The 18,046-nt window shown below is 39.9% G+C and overlaps 1 protein-coding gene across 1 annotated transcript in view; it reads left to right on the plus strand.

The window, feature by feature from the left end:
- Nucleotides 1–18,046, plus strand: part of LOC149808185 (transcription initiation factor TFIID subunit 2-like) — a 134,246-nt gene that overhangs the window by 38,441 nt on the left and 77,759 nt on the right. The window contains exon 14 of the mRNA XM_089974372.1: nucleotides 7,161–7,222. Coding sequence (XP_089830498.1) covers nucleotides 7,161–7,222 — 62 coding nt within the window. The remainder of the gene's footprint in view (nucleotides 1–7,160; nucleotides 7,223–18,046) is intronic.

The raw sequence follows: 18,046 nt of genomic DNA on the forward strand, positions 1-18,046 counted from the left end.
GGATGTCAACTCTTGCATGGCTTGCCAGATCACATGCATTTTGGAGCAGAGATATCCATAATGCAGTATCTGTAACTGGACAGTTTTGCAGAACATCCATAAAGAAGTTTCCTATGCATATTCCCCATATGACAGCAGACTGTGGAAAGGGAGGTTCTCAGCATAGAATGCTGTTCATACACAGGTATGTAATGGATTAGAGTCAACAGATAAATGCTATTTATACACAGGCATGAAATGAATTAGAGTCAACAGATGAATGCTGTTCATACACAGGCATGAAATGGATTAGAGTCAACAGATGAATGCTATTCATACACAGGCATGAAATGAATTAAGAGTCAACAGATTAATGCTTTTACAACTAGAGAGGGCATCTAATGGGGATTATGATTAATTATTAGGAGTTTTGAGTCCTAATAGATTGGAGCAGGAAGAAAAATGGAAGCATATTTAAGTGTTGGGAAAATAATAAATTATGGTGATCCCCCCCCCCATTTTTATCTACTCTCTCCCCCCCCCTTGTTTTGGTGACATGGAGGGAGACCCCTGCTTAAATAATATTCTGGCAGCATCTGTGAAGTGTGCATAGGTACCCATGCAGAGTAAAACAGGTCAGACTTGTACAAATCTCAGTGCATGGCATTTTCTTCTGATCTTGCTGGATTTTTTCAACTCTTCATGCATAGAATGATGCTATCAGCTGATGTCCTAGCTGAAAAGTCCTTTTAACCAGACAGCCAGCTGTCCAGTGCCACCTTTGATTAGAGGTTGGTTGCATTGATGAGTCTGACTGCCAACTTGATTTTTCTTTCATATGTTGTCTACTACACCAGTCCATGTGTTCAGTCTATGAATATGAATACGACCATTCTGCTGCTGGCTCCATCAACAATCCTGGCTTTACTGACTGCCTGTCCAGTCATTCCAATTTATGGCTTACATTGTGGGCAAGTACTAGAAAACACCATTTATGGTAACACTTCTCTTCCACATGGTATGCTTTTCATAGATATTGTTACGACTGTTTGCTACGGTTCTTTCAGTCATAACATATTCTGGGTTCGCCTGGTACTGGCCTGAGGTGAAATGAATGTAGTATTTTGATTGTGGTGTTTATATTGTTATTTCTGTACAAGAATAGGCTAGAATGACAGAAGATTATAGAGAAGAACGAAGAAATGTGATGTAAATAAATCCAGAATAAATTATGTTTAACTTTTTATTATGTTCTCTTATTTTCTTTTTCTAATACTCACAAGATCACAATTACATTGACATACACGATAATAACATTACTTCATGGCATGCATTTATTGTACGCCATAAGCAAACAAAATTAATTTTAGTACACAATTTTTCATGTATATTTTAAGAAACAACGATTTTAGCATAAATATTTAATAAACTGAATTTGATACAATAATGGTTATGTTTTTTTAACAAAAGTATAATCCTATTGGTAGAGAATTGTACTAACCCTATTTATAGAAACTCTTTATAAAATATAGCCTTCAAATGAAAATCTGGGCAATTCTGAAACTTTAGACAACATAATCATTGGAAACAAGGTACATGTATGCAACATTTTAAATAATCATACTAAACATATAGATAAGATAAAATTGTGAGACTGGCATAGCAATATGGAAGGCATCCAGGACATGGCTAATCCCAGAGGTGAATCCATGGACAACCTGTCAGGTTCAGGACCCAGATTCTGATATAGAAAGGATCAAGTTCAGCTTTACAGCTAGGATCAGAGCTAACATTAAAGCAGCAGTCAAAGAGATCTATAGGATCTTGCCACAAGCTGAGTTCCTACCACCACTGTCATCAAACAAGGTGTACTGTATCATGGCTTTTGTGAACCTTCTGTCGACTCCCACAATCTCTTAAGGTTCAGGACCCTAGCAACTCCATAGCCTTCTTTGCAAAAAGCCAGATGCCAGCAGCATTCATTTCTCCCACTACAGCAATTTAGATGTCATCAATGGTCGGAGTACTGGAGAGGAAGCCTATTTTCTCCTTAATCTTTTTAATAAATGACAATGACTCTGTTCTTGCCACCTTCTTAAAGTATTCCTGTGGGTGCCAGGCTCCTTCATTTCTTTCAAGTTTGGATCAGCTTTCTGGTCAATAAAAGGATGATCCATGCTCTTTCCAAGAGGCTTTGGATTTTGTTTGACCTGCTGCCACCACTGTTGACATTTTGGTTTGGAAGCAGAGAGTGGAACTATTCAATCGGCTGTTTTATTTCCTGACTTTTCCTGTACCTGAATGTGAATGGACTGGCAGCAGGTGATAGATGTGATCCAGCCCAAGAAGTTTACAGTCATGTTGGACTTCAGGATGAAAATCACACAGTCAGTTAATATGAAAGTCAGTCTAAGTTTGGCAGAAAACATACATACATCTTTTCAATACCAAACTTAAATAAAAGTGATGGAATCTGATGGATTTTGCATTTTCCGACATGACTGGAACACGTTAACTGTGCTGTGAAAGTTTCGTTTTTGTAGGGAAAATGTTTATGCTTTCGAATGCTACTAATGGCGCTTAAAATGCACATTAACCTTTACTGACTTGGGTCATACTGTAAAGTAAATGTGCTTCATCAATCGTTACTTGATTGTGCTATGTTTTTCCACTCAATTCAGACCAATATAACCTGTGACAAAATTATTGAATATTTTAAAGCTGTGTGCGTGCATATTTTCGATGGAATTGCTTGTATTGTGGATTCAATGTATATGATGAGGTTCGTGGGTGAGTAAACGATGTTGATACTATTCATGCTATACATTAGATGTGTGTATGTATGTGTATATGTTTTCTCTGTTTTCGCTACAGGTGTATTTCTCATTTAATATGCATCAATTTAAGATGGTAACTGTGCTGATGAAGCACTTATTTTACCACTTGCATTTATTACCACCCCACCCCCACCCACAATTTTTTTTAGGGGTACATGCATCATTTTCTTCAGCTAACTGACCTGGTTGCTTATAACATGGTTCGGTCTATAACGTGGTCGAGTTCTGTGGCTCCCAACTACCGTGTTATAGTGGGGTCACACTGTATGTATGCATTTATGATTTTGTTGTACTGTGCACATAACATGGTCTTGATAATGTAATAATTATAATAATATTAATAATAATCGTGATAATGATATTTGGGGCATGGTATTACCAATTATAAAAGGTGAACCTGTTTGCAAAAGTCATCTATGTTCAATGGCCAGTTTTCCCATGAGATGATCACTAGTGACTGGTTGGCTGCATATGCACTTATTTTTTATACAAAGGTTGTAAAGGGCTTGTGTGATTATGTTGGTATATATACTTAAAGGTTGTAAAGGGCTTGTGTGATTATGTTGGTATATATACTTAAATTTTGAGTATGCAGTTATTATCCAGTTTTTACAGTAACATGGATTAAAAGATAGTTTACATACAAGACTATTAGAATCTTTCACATGCATGTGGACAGCATAGGAGTATAAGATTGGTATGTGGACAGTACAGGAGTACATGTATAAGATTAGTACATGAGTCCAGGCCTGCAATGGCATGTGGACAGTACAGGAAGACTTTGTACCAGAGCCTAGGCCTGCCATGCATACAGTCAGGATAAATTTTGCACCATGGCATGTGGGCAGGATAGGAGAGATAAGATTTGAACCAGGGTCTAGGCCTGCCATGGATCAATGCATGTAGGCAGGATAGAGAGATAAGATTTGTTCCAGGGTCTAGGCCTGTCATGGTATGTGGGCAGGATTGGAAGATTGTTGTTGTTGTTGTGGGGTTTAACGCCATTTTTCAGCACATGATAGGCTATGCATGGTGGTCAGTATTAATGGTGGAGGAAGAAACTGGGAAGAACCACTGACCCACAAGAAGCTACTGGCAAGCTTTCTCACATGCCCACATTGGCCGAATCCTAGACTTGAACCCACTCAGACAGGTGAGATGGTAGTGATCCGTAACGGAGAGCGCTTTAGACCACTCAGCTACTCGGGGCCCCGGATAGGAAGATAAGATTTGTTCCAGGGTCTAGGCCTGCCATGTTATGTAGGCATGATAGAGAGATAAGATTTGTTCCAGGGCCTAGGCCTGCCATGGTATGTAGGCATGATAGAGAGATAAGATTTGTTACAGGGCCTATGCCTGCCATGGTATGTAGGCATGATAGAGAGATAAGATTTGTTACAGGGTCTAGGCCTGCCATGGTATGTAGGCATGATAGAGAGATAAGATTTGTTACAGGGTCTAGGCCTGCCATGGTATATGGGCAGGATAGAGAGATAAGATTTGTTCCAGGGTCTAGGCCTGCCATGGTATATGGGCAGGATAGAGAGATAAGATTTGTTACAGGGTCTAGGCCTGCCATGGTATATGGGCAGGATAGAGAGATAAGATTTATTCCAGGGTCTAGGCCTGCCATGGTTACTGAACATTGGGAATATTCTGTTTCTTGCATGCATTATTTGTCAGCAGTCAACTTTTGCAGATATGAAACATTCATTTTTTACTTATGTGCATGTTAGATCTCTGACATGAGGTAACTGAAGAAAAGGTTGGGTGTTAACTTATGTATATCCAGGGCACTTGTCGTATACCTGGATTACATCTTACAGAAATACTTCAAGTTCAGTTTGGGTTGAAGATCTGAACAGTCAGTTTCTCTCATCATTGCTGGGCTTTCTTGGGCACATGGAGAATTTAGATTTCATCCATTCTGAGCAATTTGTTCATCTTGGTATTGAATCCCAGACTTATCTTAGTTTGACTTTCTCCCAATGCATTACTCAAATTCCAATTCAAAACAAACTCTCAGAGTGTTTATTCATATCTTTTCCAGTGGCCAGAATGCGAAAGCAAAGCTCTGACCAGTGACAAGACTTTCACTGGCTCAACAAGTTTATAGCAAACTTAGCTTCAAGATGAAAGCATCACAATCAGTATGACTTTCTGTAAAGAGAAATGAGTGTGTGATCAGTCTCACCCTGATTGTTGCCTGCCTTTATATCCTAATTAACCCATCTTCATGCAAGTTCCTTCAGTTCCAAAGGACTGTGCATCAGTTTCAGGCATTCCTGTTGAGACTCCACCTCAGTCCATGGACTTTCACTCAATGCCTGGACTGTTAACCTCAACAACAGCAACTGTGGTGTGTCTAGATCATGGGTCTCAAACTCAAACCACCCTGAGGGCATTTTAGATGGCCCAAGGGCCCCACCACCTTTGTTATCTCTCATGACACTTTGTGGTGCCAATCATTTTGCAGGCCGTATGATATGGCTTGGTGTACCATGTGTTTGAGACCCCTGGTTTAGATGACCTTTTACAAAAACACATGGTAAGTTCAGTTCTGAACAGTTTACTCTTCCTTTCCCAGCTTTTCTTTCCTGACTCATCCCAATTTAATTTGCCATCCAAAGCAAATTATATTGATTGTCAAACTCACTGAGTTAATCAATCACCAAGAAGGCTTGCATTTTGGCAAAGGAGTTTTTGCAAATCCTCAAACTCTTTTATGCAGCCATAGACTTTTTTCTCAGCTGAATTTATATGTACCCATTGCAGATGGCTCAATCAGCTCAGTGGCACCCCTTATCCAGTTGTCTAGATAAGACACTGCTGCAGTGACAGAATAGAATGTGGCTGTTGGCATGAACCCCTAGGAGAACACCCATCTAGAAGTTATAGTCTGTTCAGATGCCACAATGCATTTTTGTGGTGCCCAGCTTTTGCTTCCCTTCACTACAGTCAGTAGCAACTGATGGGAAAAGGATAGTGCACTTTACGTAAATTGCTTGGAAATGAGGGCCATAATCATTGTTTCATTCCTGGCAGAACCTCCTCTACAGGATTCATTATTGAGGAGAAGTCAGACTGGAAGATGGCCTATTTGTGTCACTGGGTCTGGGCAGCAGATATTCAATTGTTCATTTGAGACAGGATCTGGGGATATTACTTCCCTCAACAGTTATGATTCCAAGAATGATTAATAGAGGTAGATACATAAAACATCATCACAATCCAGTATAGAAAATTGGAATAATTATTAATTAAAATGCATATTTTCAAAAGGACTGCCTACATAGCTGCAGGCCACACAATGTAAAGGACTGGGCCACATGCATCCCATGGGCTGTGGGTTCTAAGCACCTGGTGTAAGAGTTCACAGTGATTACAATTTTTGGGCTATTATCACTCAGTTACAGATTGGATTTATTCTTCACATGAGAATCTATATCAAAATGTCCTCTGGAAGGATGGCCAAGGTAGAGGTTGGATGAGCATGTATTTCCTCCTCCTTTTACCTTTCTCCTAACATTAATGTGCTTGGGTAATGAACTTGATGAAGAAGTGAAATTTCTAGCACAATTTTTTTTTATAGAATACTTATCAGATCATATTACAGTTAGGCCCTCCCACACCTGCCCACAAATGTGAGCATCCTTATTGATGTATCACTCAAGTGTGAACTGAAGAACATCTGGAATGAAGGCAGCCAATAAGATAGCATGGGAAGGTAATTACAGTATCTTGGAATATGGGCAGCCAATATGATAGCATGGGAAGGTAATTACAGTATCTTGGAATATGGGCAGCCAATATGATAGCATGGGAAGGTAATTACAGTATCTTGGAATATGGGCAGACAATAAGATAGCATGGGAAGGTAATTATAGTATCTTGGAATATGGGCAGCCAATAAGATAGCATGGGAAGGTAATTACAGTATCTTGGAATATGGGCAGTCAATAAGATAGCATGGGAAGGTAATTACAGTATCTTGCAATATGGGCAGCCATTATGATAGTATGGGAAGGTAATTACAGTATCTTGCTATATACAGATAGAAAATATTAATTTTTCATCATTCCAAGAGGACTGAATTCAGTAAGTAAGGGACATTAATGCCTAACATTAATGTGATCAGGCAAGCATTCCAGGTAAGATATAATTGTATTTTTCCCATGTATTCAGGCAAGGTTTTATGCAGCAATCCATGTATGATTCCTGTATACACGTACATCCTTCTACTGTGAGATATAATTATATCCTAATCTGCCATAGAATTGTTTGAATGTTTATTACACTTATGTTAATGTTGTGCAGTTTTAAAAAATTCCTATTTCATTGCAGTTTCTAAAGATCATATCAACAGTGATTGGAAAGGACATTCAGCCATTCCTTGACCAATGGGTGTATCCTTTTTTCCACAAACATCAGACCCATACACAGATTTCTATGCTAACATGTTTGTCATAATAAAAAGCAGGTTCTTAAACGTGAATTGAAGTTCATATTCTTGAGTAGTCAGGTAAATTTTTAACAGTAATTCTTGTATTCAGAATTTTTTGTCACATAATGAATCAACACAGAAATCAAATGATCATTAATCTGCTACAAGAAATTACTTTTTTTTCATTCACTACTGATATCCTGATGGGATAAGCATGGTAGAGGGTTATTCTTTGTATTTACAGTGTGGAGTACTAAGACTATAATGCCCCAAGTGAGCATGGATATTTAGTTTGGAGTACTAACATTTTATTGCCCTAGGTAAGCATAGGTATTTACAGCATGGAATACTAACATTATAATGCCCCAGGTAATCATAGGTATTTACATTGTTGAGTGCTAAAAACATTATTATGCCCCCAAGTAAGTATTGGTATTTACAGTGTGGAGTCTAAAATTATGATTTCCCAAGGTAGTAAGGGTATTTACAGTGTGGAGTCTAAAATTATGATTTCCCAAGTTAGTATGGGTATTTACAGTGTGGAGTCTAAAATTATGATTTCCCAAGTTAGTATGGGTATTTACAGTGTTGAGTCTAAAATTATGATTTCCCAAGTTAGTATGGGTATTTACGCTGTTGATTGCTAACATTATTATGCCCCAAGTTAGTATAGGTATTTACAGTGTGGAGTACTGAAATTATGATTTCCCAAGTTAGTATGGGTATTTACAGTGTGGAGTCTAAAATTATGATTTCCCAAATTAGTATGGGTATTCACACTGTTGAGTGCTAACATTATTATGCCCCGAGCTAGTATGGGTATTTACAGTGATGAGTACTGAAATTATGATTCCCTAAGTTAACTTGGATACTGTCTACATTACCATACACCTGTGAAATCTGGACAGTGTACCAGCATCATGCAAAGAAGCCGAACCACTTCCGTACAACTTACCTCAGAAGACTCCTCAACTTCAAGTGGCAATACTGGATCCTGGATACTGAGGCCCTTGCCCAAGTAGGCCTGCCCAGTATCCACACCATCCTGATGCAGTTACAGTTGTGATGGGCAGGCCTTGTAGCCCGCATGTAAGACCACTGGCTTCCAAATAGACTTTTATGGCAAGCTAGAACAAGGAAAATGCTCCAAATGAGGCTACAGGAAACTCTACAAGGACACCTTGAAGGCATCTTTGAAGGATTTTGGCATAAGCACTGACACATAGGATATGACTGCTCAGAAAAGGGGCATATGACACCCCTCCATCAGAAAAAGCACTGCAGCTTGCAAGGCCTACAGGACAGCTGCAGCAGAACAATGGAGGCAGGCCAGGAAAGCCCAAGCCAGAGACCCCAATATCTGCATTGCTGCCATCCCCTTTCCACACTGCCATAGAAGATTCAGAATGCACCTCAGCCTCTTCAGTCACCTGCACAGCCACAGACCTATCAATCCCCCGCAACACTGAATGACTAAAGTAGTCCTCATCATCTCAACAGTCAGACTATCTACATCTGGTAGCGGTTTCTTTCATTTTCAGCCTGATACATTGATTATTTATGATAAAGAACATGTATTGCTTTCCTATTAGTCTCTTGGTTGAAGTAGAGCACTTAACAGTTACTTCTGTTGGCTGACTTTAGCTATGGAATATGCCAAATTTAAAAAATCAAACCACTCATAATTGTTGTTGCATACTATGTTGGCCTGTGGAACAATAACAGCTGCTAGAGAGGTTAGACATAGGATTTAATTATGTCAGATTATTGATGCTTTAACTGCAATGATGTGAACTCGTTTAAATAAAAATATGGCTAATTTTCTGATTATGGGGTGGCCAGCAACTGAAAGGTTGATGGATAACAAGACACCATCATAGATAGGAAATTGTTTAATTGACTTTTATTTGTTGATCTCAAATTAAACGTTTGTGTGAACTTGTGTGACACTTTCTATTAGCAGGACTGATGAGTTATAAGTATTGTATGCAATTAGGATTAACTATATATATGACAAAAGTTGGTGAAATGTTGATTACAGCAACCTTGGGGCAGCTGCAGTAATTGACTAGGCAAGCAGAGTTTTTAAGCTGGTTGCCCAGGAACAACCATGATTTTTAAAATTTTCCAACCTTTGTTTGCTTGAATCATTTTTGCAGTTGAAGTTGGTGCATACATGTATAAAAAGTCATGGAAGTTTCTGTTTTATTTAGAATAGTCCTACTTAGGATCTTCACCTGAAATTTGTTTCACACAGCTTAAAACATTTGTCATGAAGACTGAAGCTTTCCCATAGTTACAGATCTCTGTATGTGATGTGAACATTTACAGCAAGTATTCATCTGCGAATATTCACTGCAAGTATTCATCTGTGTGTGATGTGAATATTCCTGGCAGTTATTTGCATGTCATGTCAACATTCATTGCAAGTATTCATCTCAGTGTGATGTGAACATTTACTGCACATATTCATCTCTGTGATGTGAACATTCACTGCAAGAATTCATCTGTGTGATGTGAACAAACACTGCAAGAATTCATTTCTGTGTGGTGTGAACATTCACTGCAAGTATTCATCTATGTGTGTGATGTGAATATTCAGGGCAGTTATTTGCATGTCATGTCAACATTCATTGCAATTATTCATTTCTGTGTGATTTGAAAATTCATTGCAAGCATTCATCTGTGTGCTGAAAAGTATTGTTAATCATGATACCCAAATGACTTAAATTTTTGGGGCATTTCAGTTTTTGGGGACAGAGGATAGATTTATGCAAATGAAGTTGAACTAACTGGTTTGATGAAATTAATACCACATTAAGGTTTTTAATTCCTGTGCCTTTACATGATGGCATTATAATAATTTGTTTTTCCTGATACTATATTTCCAATGAAATTTTTATAATCGACACGTGCCCACATATCTGACTTGGATCACCCACTTTTTTTTCTTGAGGTAAGGGACACTGGGCTAAATTTGTAAAAATGTACATGCATCCTAAATAATATTTTTGGGTAATGCTTACCTAACCATAATATTGCAATGCCCACCTAAGCCCTCCGCATAGTTATGTCCCTGGAAGTGCATGTGCTTCAACTGTAGTAGTACCTGACAAAAGATGGAATTTGGTATAAGTCCATTCATAAGGAGATGAATATTGCCACCTGACTTCTGTCGCACAAAGTAGATGATATTTTAGCACTTTTTGCATTTTTAATGCTAAAACAAGCCATATGTCATTAACATATTGTTTTGCTTTGGAGTTGTGTTTGCAAAGAAGTTAAATGAAAAAGCATATTATTATTGGGTAATTGTTATCAAAGAAATTTACTTTAAAAATTGGTATGTCCATTGCAAACTACATATTCTTTGTATTCTTAATTTGATCTTTCAGGTGACTTCTTATTTCATTGTGTTTTTCATTATTATTAGGCTACAGCAGTACATGTGTGTGTTTCTGTCTAAAAGTCTATGTAGATTTAATTTCATATGTACATATATGTGTTTCTGTCTAAAAGTCTTAAATTCATATGTACATATATGTGTTTCTGTCTAAAAGTCTTAAATTCATATGTACATATATGTGTTTCTGTCTAAAAGTCTATGTAGATTTACATTCATATGTACATATATGTGTTTCTGTCTAAAAGTCTATGTAGATTTACATTCATATGTACATATATGTGTTTCTGTCTAAAAGTCTGTGTAGATTTACATTCATATGTACATATATGTGTTTCTGTCTAAAAGTCTATGTAGATTTACATTCATATGTACATATATGTGTTTCTGTCTAAAAGTCTATGTAGATTTACATTCATATGTACACATATGTGTTTCTGTCTAAAAGTCTGTGTAGATTTACATTCATATGTACATATATGTGTTTCTGTCTAAAAGTCTATGTAGCAGCAGAGGGGGCGAATCGGACATTTTGTCCAATCGTTATTTTGCTTAATTATTACTTTCTGCACTCAACGATCTAGTGTCGTCAGCGCCTGGTAAAAAAAAAACGACGACGTCGTTGGGGGATCGTCGCGTCGTCATTTGGTTTAATTAACACCTTCTGCGCGCTGATCCCCAGCGTCGTCAGCGTCCGGTAAGCACATCGACGACCGCGTCGATGTCATTGCCCCCTCTGCTGCTATGATCTTACAAACAGAGTGATCACTAACTCCTCCTCTTGCAGATCAATTAGGTTATTTGACTGATCGGTAAGTCTGAAATTAATTCTCGTTAAAAACCGATCATGGCATCGCATATAGACCGGATTAATCGGACTCTCAATGATCAAAAATCCCGGAGGGGCTGTTGGTGAAAACGAATAAAGGATATACCCCTGTTGAGCTTGATTTGATTGCTTGGTATCTACCTGGTAACTCCCTTCGATAACATCACACACTAGATTGATTGCTATCACCGATGCGATATTTACGTTGTATGGAGCAATATGCCTACCACCATCTCCGTTATCGTGTTTGAGGATAGTTGATGGGGGGGTGTCCGCGGGTGGATTCTCAGGCCATCCTAGTATGGTTCTTATTGAACTGTTATAAATATCAACCATATACCCCGGTGTGCTTATTTCAATCGTCGACGATAACGTCGGTTCATGAACCGTAATAGCGATTTTTGATTCTTTTCCTGTGATCGATTTTATCCTGCGTTGAAATTCTTTATTGATTTGTTCTATTTGGTATGACCCAGTTGGTATTGTAACCTCCTCCCAGTCTGGGGTCCCATCGGGTTTATTTGTCCGTGCAAAAACCAGCGAGTTATTAGGTTGTTGTCCGTTAAATGCGTCCGCTCGGATATTAGGCCAACTGTGATATATTCGCAATTTTGCCAGCGCTATTTCCTTCACTGGAACCGGCGACGGGAAGTTCACACTGAATTCTGGCTTCGTTGACGTTATCGATATCATATTTGTTTGTACCGGAGTGGTGTTCTCCGCGATCCGCTGAAGTAATTGAAACCCTTCGGGGTTCAGCGACATTATTATTATTCGTTGTCTTTAGTGTCTAATTTCAACAACCAGGTGGTTCCGGCTTCCAGTTGAAAATCCTCGATTTTTGACATCGCGGAGCTATATAACTGGACCATCGTGGAGAATTCAACATCGGATACGAACAAATTATCAATCGATAACGAGATCAACCCGGATAATTTCGAGTACGCGTCGGATACTATTTGATGTTTTACTGTATACTCGTTGAGTTTTTTCTGAAAACACGATGATATCTTCCTAGTGATTGCGTTGGCGACTCCAGCAACTGTTGTCATTGCGGAGATAGCGATTGGAACAGCGATCGGGGATGTCGTGGTCACCGTGGATAAAATAACACCGGCGCCAGCTACTATACCCGATACCGAGTACACGACCGCGTCGATGGCGGTTATTTTTCGGCGGTATTTTTTTATTTTTGCACGGTATTGTTCGGAAAGCGTTTTCAAGTTCGCGGAAAATTCTTTTGCGGTATCGAATCGATATTGATGTGACGTCGGTGATACCTCTGATTCAACTTCCTTGGTGGTCATTTTTATTTTAAAAGAGCTAGTGTTTTTAATTACTTAGATTCGCTGCAAATTCCACATACCATGTAATGTTTGCCCGGGCTAGATTTCCATCAACGGCATAAATTGTAAACTTTTCAGTTGCGTTCCTGTCTATAATTGTTGATATTGTATTGTTAAACCCGGATGAACTCGACGATAATATATTAAACTGCATCATTGAAACCAGTGTCAATCGATAAATACCCTTAACAGTTGCGGTAATATTTACTGTATTCTGTGTAGGAGTCCAATCGAATGATCCATGCCGAATTGTGTATACTGTGTTGATGATGTTCTCATGAGGGATTTTTATTTTTTCGAATTGCTCTGCTACTCTCGGTAGTCCGTCTTTAATCGCTTCAACATCAGTTTTAATCGTTCCTATTTCCTGTATATGCGTGTCCACATCTTTTTTGTTCGCTGCAACCCTAGTAATGAGTGTATTTATTTCCTGTATATGCGTGTCTATACTTTTTTTGTTCGCTATAACATTAATTTTGAGTACTTCTATTTCCCCTTCATGCACGTCTATACTTTTTTTGCTCGCTATAGCATTAGTGTTAATTGTTTCTATTCTCTGTCTATGCGCGTCTACATTATTTATGATCGTTACAACATTAGTTTTGATTGTTTCTATTTCCCGTGTATTCTCGGTCATACTTTTTTTGTTCGCCGCAACATCAAGTTTGATTGTTTCTATTTCATATGTATGCACGTCTATACCTTTTTTGTTCGCTGCAACATCAGTTTTGATTAATCCTATTCCCCGCCAATACGCGTCTACATTTTTTTTGTTCGCTTCGACATCAGTTTTGATTGTTCCTATTTCCTGTGTATGCGCGTCCACACCCTTTTTGTTCGCTTCAATATCAGTTTTGATTGTTCCTATTTCCTGTGTATGCGTGTCCATATTATTTATGATCGTTGTAACATCAGTTTTGATTGTTTCTATTTTCCGTCCATGCGAGTCTACATTATTTATGATCGTTGCAACATTAGCGCCGATTATTTCTATTTCCCGTTCATGCGCGTCTACACTCCTTTTGTTTGTTGCAACATCAGTTTTGATTGTTTTTATTTCCTGTCCATACGCAGTGATATCATTTATAGTTATTGTAATCTCATCCGGCTTGGTATTTTTTTTACCAAAGAATTTATCAAAGTTGTCATCGATCCTGTTAACATTTTTTCGCAACGGGGGTAAATTGGCCGACATCTCCATAAGATCCGAAATAGCATTTTTTATTTTTACAAGATTTGGTTCGTCTGCCGTCGGGGGTCCCCGAAAAAATCTTTCGACAATGTCTCGCATTTCGCCGATGTGCGTTATTATCGACCTGAACTGTTCTCCCTGCAAGTTAAATTCACCACGTAAACCCTTTAACGAATCCGACATGGTTACATAATTGTTGCCAAGTGTACTTATTTTTCCATTTATCGTCAAGATGGATTCACCCGGTTTGAGTCGTCCGTCGCTGGTATACAGCGCGATAGTGTCCTCGGCGGCATCACGCTGTCGTATTAAAACGTCATTCAGTGACACATTACCGGATTTCAATTTACCCTGGCGGTCTTGAAATACAACTATTTCGCCCGGGTCAACACTTGTTAGATTCAACATATCAGCGATTTCATCCTCAATTAGTTTTTTTATGTCGGCGGCGGTCGTTTCCGCGGATTGTTTCAGCGCCGAAACCGGTCGCCCCCAGATATCAATCATTATTATTGTAAATGTTATTCTCTAAAATCCGTTGAGCTTCTACAACCCCACTAGTGTATTCGTTTACAACCACATGAGGTGGTTTCCGCGATGATGAAATCGCCGCGAGTACGTTCAATACCTCACGGCCACATATCGGTGGGTCACTTAATCGCTGTGTTGGCAGCGTGGAATAAAAAACCCGGGCTGAACACGCCCGGGCTGAACACGCCCGGACATACCGCATGAACTCTTTCGGCGGGGCTAACCCGTATGAATCAAAATAGACGATTGCACGCGGATCAATCGCGTACGCAACCCAATGAGTTCCCGCTCCGGAGGACCCATCGAGGTTAATTATGCCTGTTTCAGTATTCCTTGGGGCCGCCGGTAATTGATCCCTCATAAAAACACCTCTGAAGTTTTTTATCGCTAGCGCGTTTGCGGCGCCTATTAAATCAAAATTAGACATGGGAGTCATTGACTCCCGAGTCAATAAACGGTTCCTGGTAGTCTTAGACCCTTTCCCGAGTACCATGAATACGGGGTTCCCGGTAGTCTTAGACCCTTTCCGGCCACGGGTCGTTTTTTTTTGTAGCCTTTCCCGGTTGCCTTCTTCAATGCCATCCCCGCCGCGGTACCAACGGCTCCTAACGCCGCCGCCTTAGCCACTGCTGGTGCGGCCGCGGCAATCAACGCTGGAATCGCAGCTAACAGTGGAAATATCCCACCGGTCCTTTCCATGTTTTTAATTGCTGCGGCTGAAAAATCTATTTGAACACCCTTTTTATTCTTCATCGCATCATTGAAATGTTTTATTTGACGCGCCGTCAACGATATCTTATGATTACCACCTGCCATCTGTGACGGCTTCAGCGTTATTGTGGTCCCGCATTGTTTAGCCGACTTTGATCGTAATTTCTTGACTTGACCATCAGTCAACTCTACACTGACGACACTATACGACATTTATTGTAAACGCGTTTGTGCTTTCAATTACATGTTTTCCACTGGTGCATCAATGATTCTCATTCGTCCACCAACACCTTCCAACAGCATTGATTTATCGCTGAGAATGACAGCAACCGCTCTGTAATTGGCACCAGCCGGGGCTATACGAGCTCGGAAGTGTATATCAACGACGGATTGTCTCGTTAAATCAAGATGTTCCAGCGAAAAATAATAAATCGGATACAGGTTTTTAAAATCAAGTTGTGATATTTGCAAACCAGTGTCGACGTTTTGATCACGACCCATATACGACAGCAATCGATGATACACACGTGCGATATGGTTGTCGCCGTAATTAAGCTGTATATCCTCGGATGGTTCCTGTTGTCCGTTTATTCTCAGCGAAACATCCCTGACTCCTAATTGATCAAATATCATATGACTGCGTTCTTGACTGCCCAATCGTTCCCTATTCTGTAGCGCTATAAAAATATGACGCGGGGCTGAAACACCCTGTTTTGACGCCAGGTGCCATGTAAACGTATCGGCGACGTTATCCTCTTTAGCATCAGTTGTTACCGCTAGCCAACTCAACAACGATTTCCCTCCCTGTTCCATAAATGCTAACAATCGTGCTTCCGTGGTAACTGATGGAGTCAACACCGGCATCCACAATGCCATTTTAGTTAAAACGACTTTACCGGCAGCGACGCCAGCAGCATGCCATATTGCATTGTTATCATCGTCCCTTCGCGTCAGCGCGATTGTATGCTTAGCCCCATAGATAACTTTTCTAACATTTCTGCAGAATCCAAATATGTGATGGAGTGGAATCGCGCATGAAAACTGCCGGCGTGGTCTTTGCAACATCCCTACTCTTGTTGCGAATCCTAGATTGTAATCATTGTTGATACTCTTTATAATATTGAAATTAGCGCCTGGTCTTGCTCTGCGGTCTGGATTGGCTGCTTCAGCCTGTGGGTCAACTGCGGTATCTCTTTCCGCCAGCACGTTAACGTACTGAAGATGGTCAGCGTTATCGGTGGAGTCCTTTGCGAACATTATAGATGGGCCCGCCGATCTTGTATAATCATCCGAGTATCTCGCCAACCCAATTATCGTTGTTGCAACATCAACCTCGCGTTCTATTGATTCAATTTCTCGCCCGTCAATAAGATATCTGGCGCTCTCAAATAACGCCATGATACCGTTGTTGACGAAGCCAACTCGAACACGATGGTCATCTGCGTATGGTGCATTATCGGCGGCATTTGTCACGAGTTCTCCCTCGATTTCGATAAACGCTTCACACGGCAAAAAATATTTACTGGTATCTTGGACTTGAAGTTCAATTCGCGATCGTAGGTCGGGTTGCGCTGCATAATAAGAATAAAATTGATAATCACGGACAGAATCATCCCTGCGCACTGGGGCGTCCATATCAAACGCGGGATCAGCGGTTCGCGCAAACATTTTATTATTTATCATGTTGACGTTTTCAATTGCGATTTTTTCGTCGTAAATTCTTTGAATTTAAACCACTTCCCGCTATCGCGTTCATGAGCGCGTTGGTTGCCGCATCGGCTGATGGCGAAGTCGCCAACGACGGAGTCGTCGCCGCCAACGACTCTAATTTTTCTTCCACGGCGTTATTTATTACTTTACTGACATTCGCAGGCATCACTGTCGTTGATGGCATCTGTTTTTTTCTTGAAAATCTCTTGGATTTCACCAACGACATTAGTTTGTCCCGCGCGGCTGAAAGCGCCTTTCCGGCAACATCTCCAATAGCACTAATACCCTTATCACGAATAACATCAATAGCCTTCATTCCTAATTGTTTGGCTAACGGCGCTACTTTTGGAGCCATTCTTGTAAATAACCCCGCAATGGTGCTACCGAGACCATCTCCATAGTACGCGCGGTAAACAGGCAATCGCGAGTTTACCACGTAGACGAGTACTGGTTTATCATGGTTGTAGTGTATGATCATCCTTATTAAAAACACCAGTTTTCCAATTAATCATCCACGAGTTCGTCTATGAGCGTTCGATATGCATTAATGTCCATAATACCGCCTGCAAATAACCGCTTGCAAATATCAGCGGCCTCATTGATTATTTCCGGAGAGTTATTTCCGGCTCGTTTTCCTCCGATTAGTACCTCTAGCCGTGATATATCACTGAGAACACTACCAGGACAGGTAACGCCGTAGGATTCTTTACCAACAGAGTATCCTTTTCCTTTTTTTGGTGTTATACTCTTAACTTCCTTGTGGAATGCGTCGTAATCGGATTTACTACGATGTGGTAATGCATCTTTATGTTTACTCGCTAAATACACTATTCTTGCCCAGTCCTTTAACGACTTTATATTTTTCTCGTAACCGCTATTGATATGCTTCTTATCTCGTATGCTCTTAGCAAAATTGTTGGCAGCAAAATTAATTAATTCTTCCCTGTTGCTGAAGCCTCTAATTTCATCTATTGTGCTCTTCTTGAGTACAGTACGGGGTATATTCCCCTCTTTTTCTTCCGGTATTTCTTCTTCTGGTGTTTCTTCGGGTATTTCTTCTTCTG

This window comes from Sinohyriopsis cumingii, chromosome 1 (assembly GCF_028554795.1).
Source record: "Sinohyriopsis cumingii isolate HCF-2022 chromosome 1, ASM2855479v2, whole genome shotgun sequence".
Lineage (NCBI taxonomy): Eukaryota > Metazoa > Mollusca > Bivalvia > Unionida > Unionidae > Sinohyriopsis > Sinohyriopsis cumingii.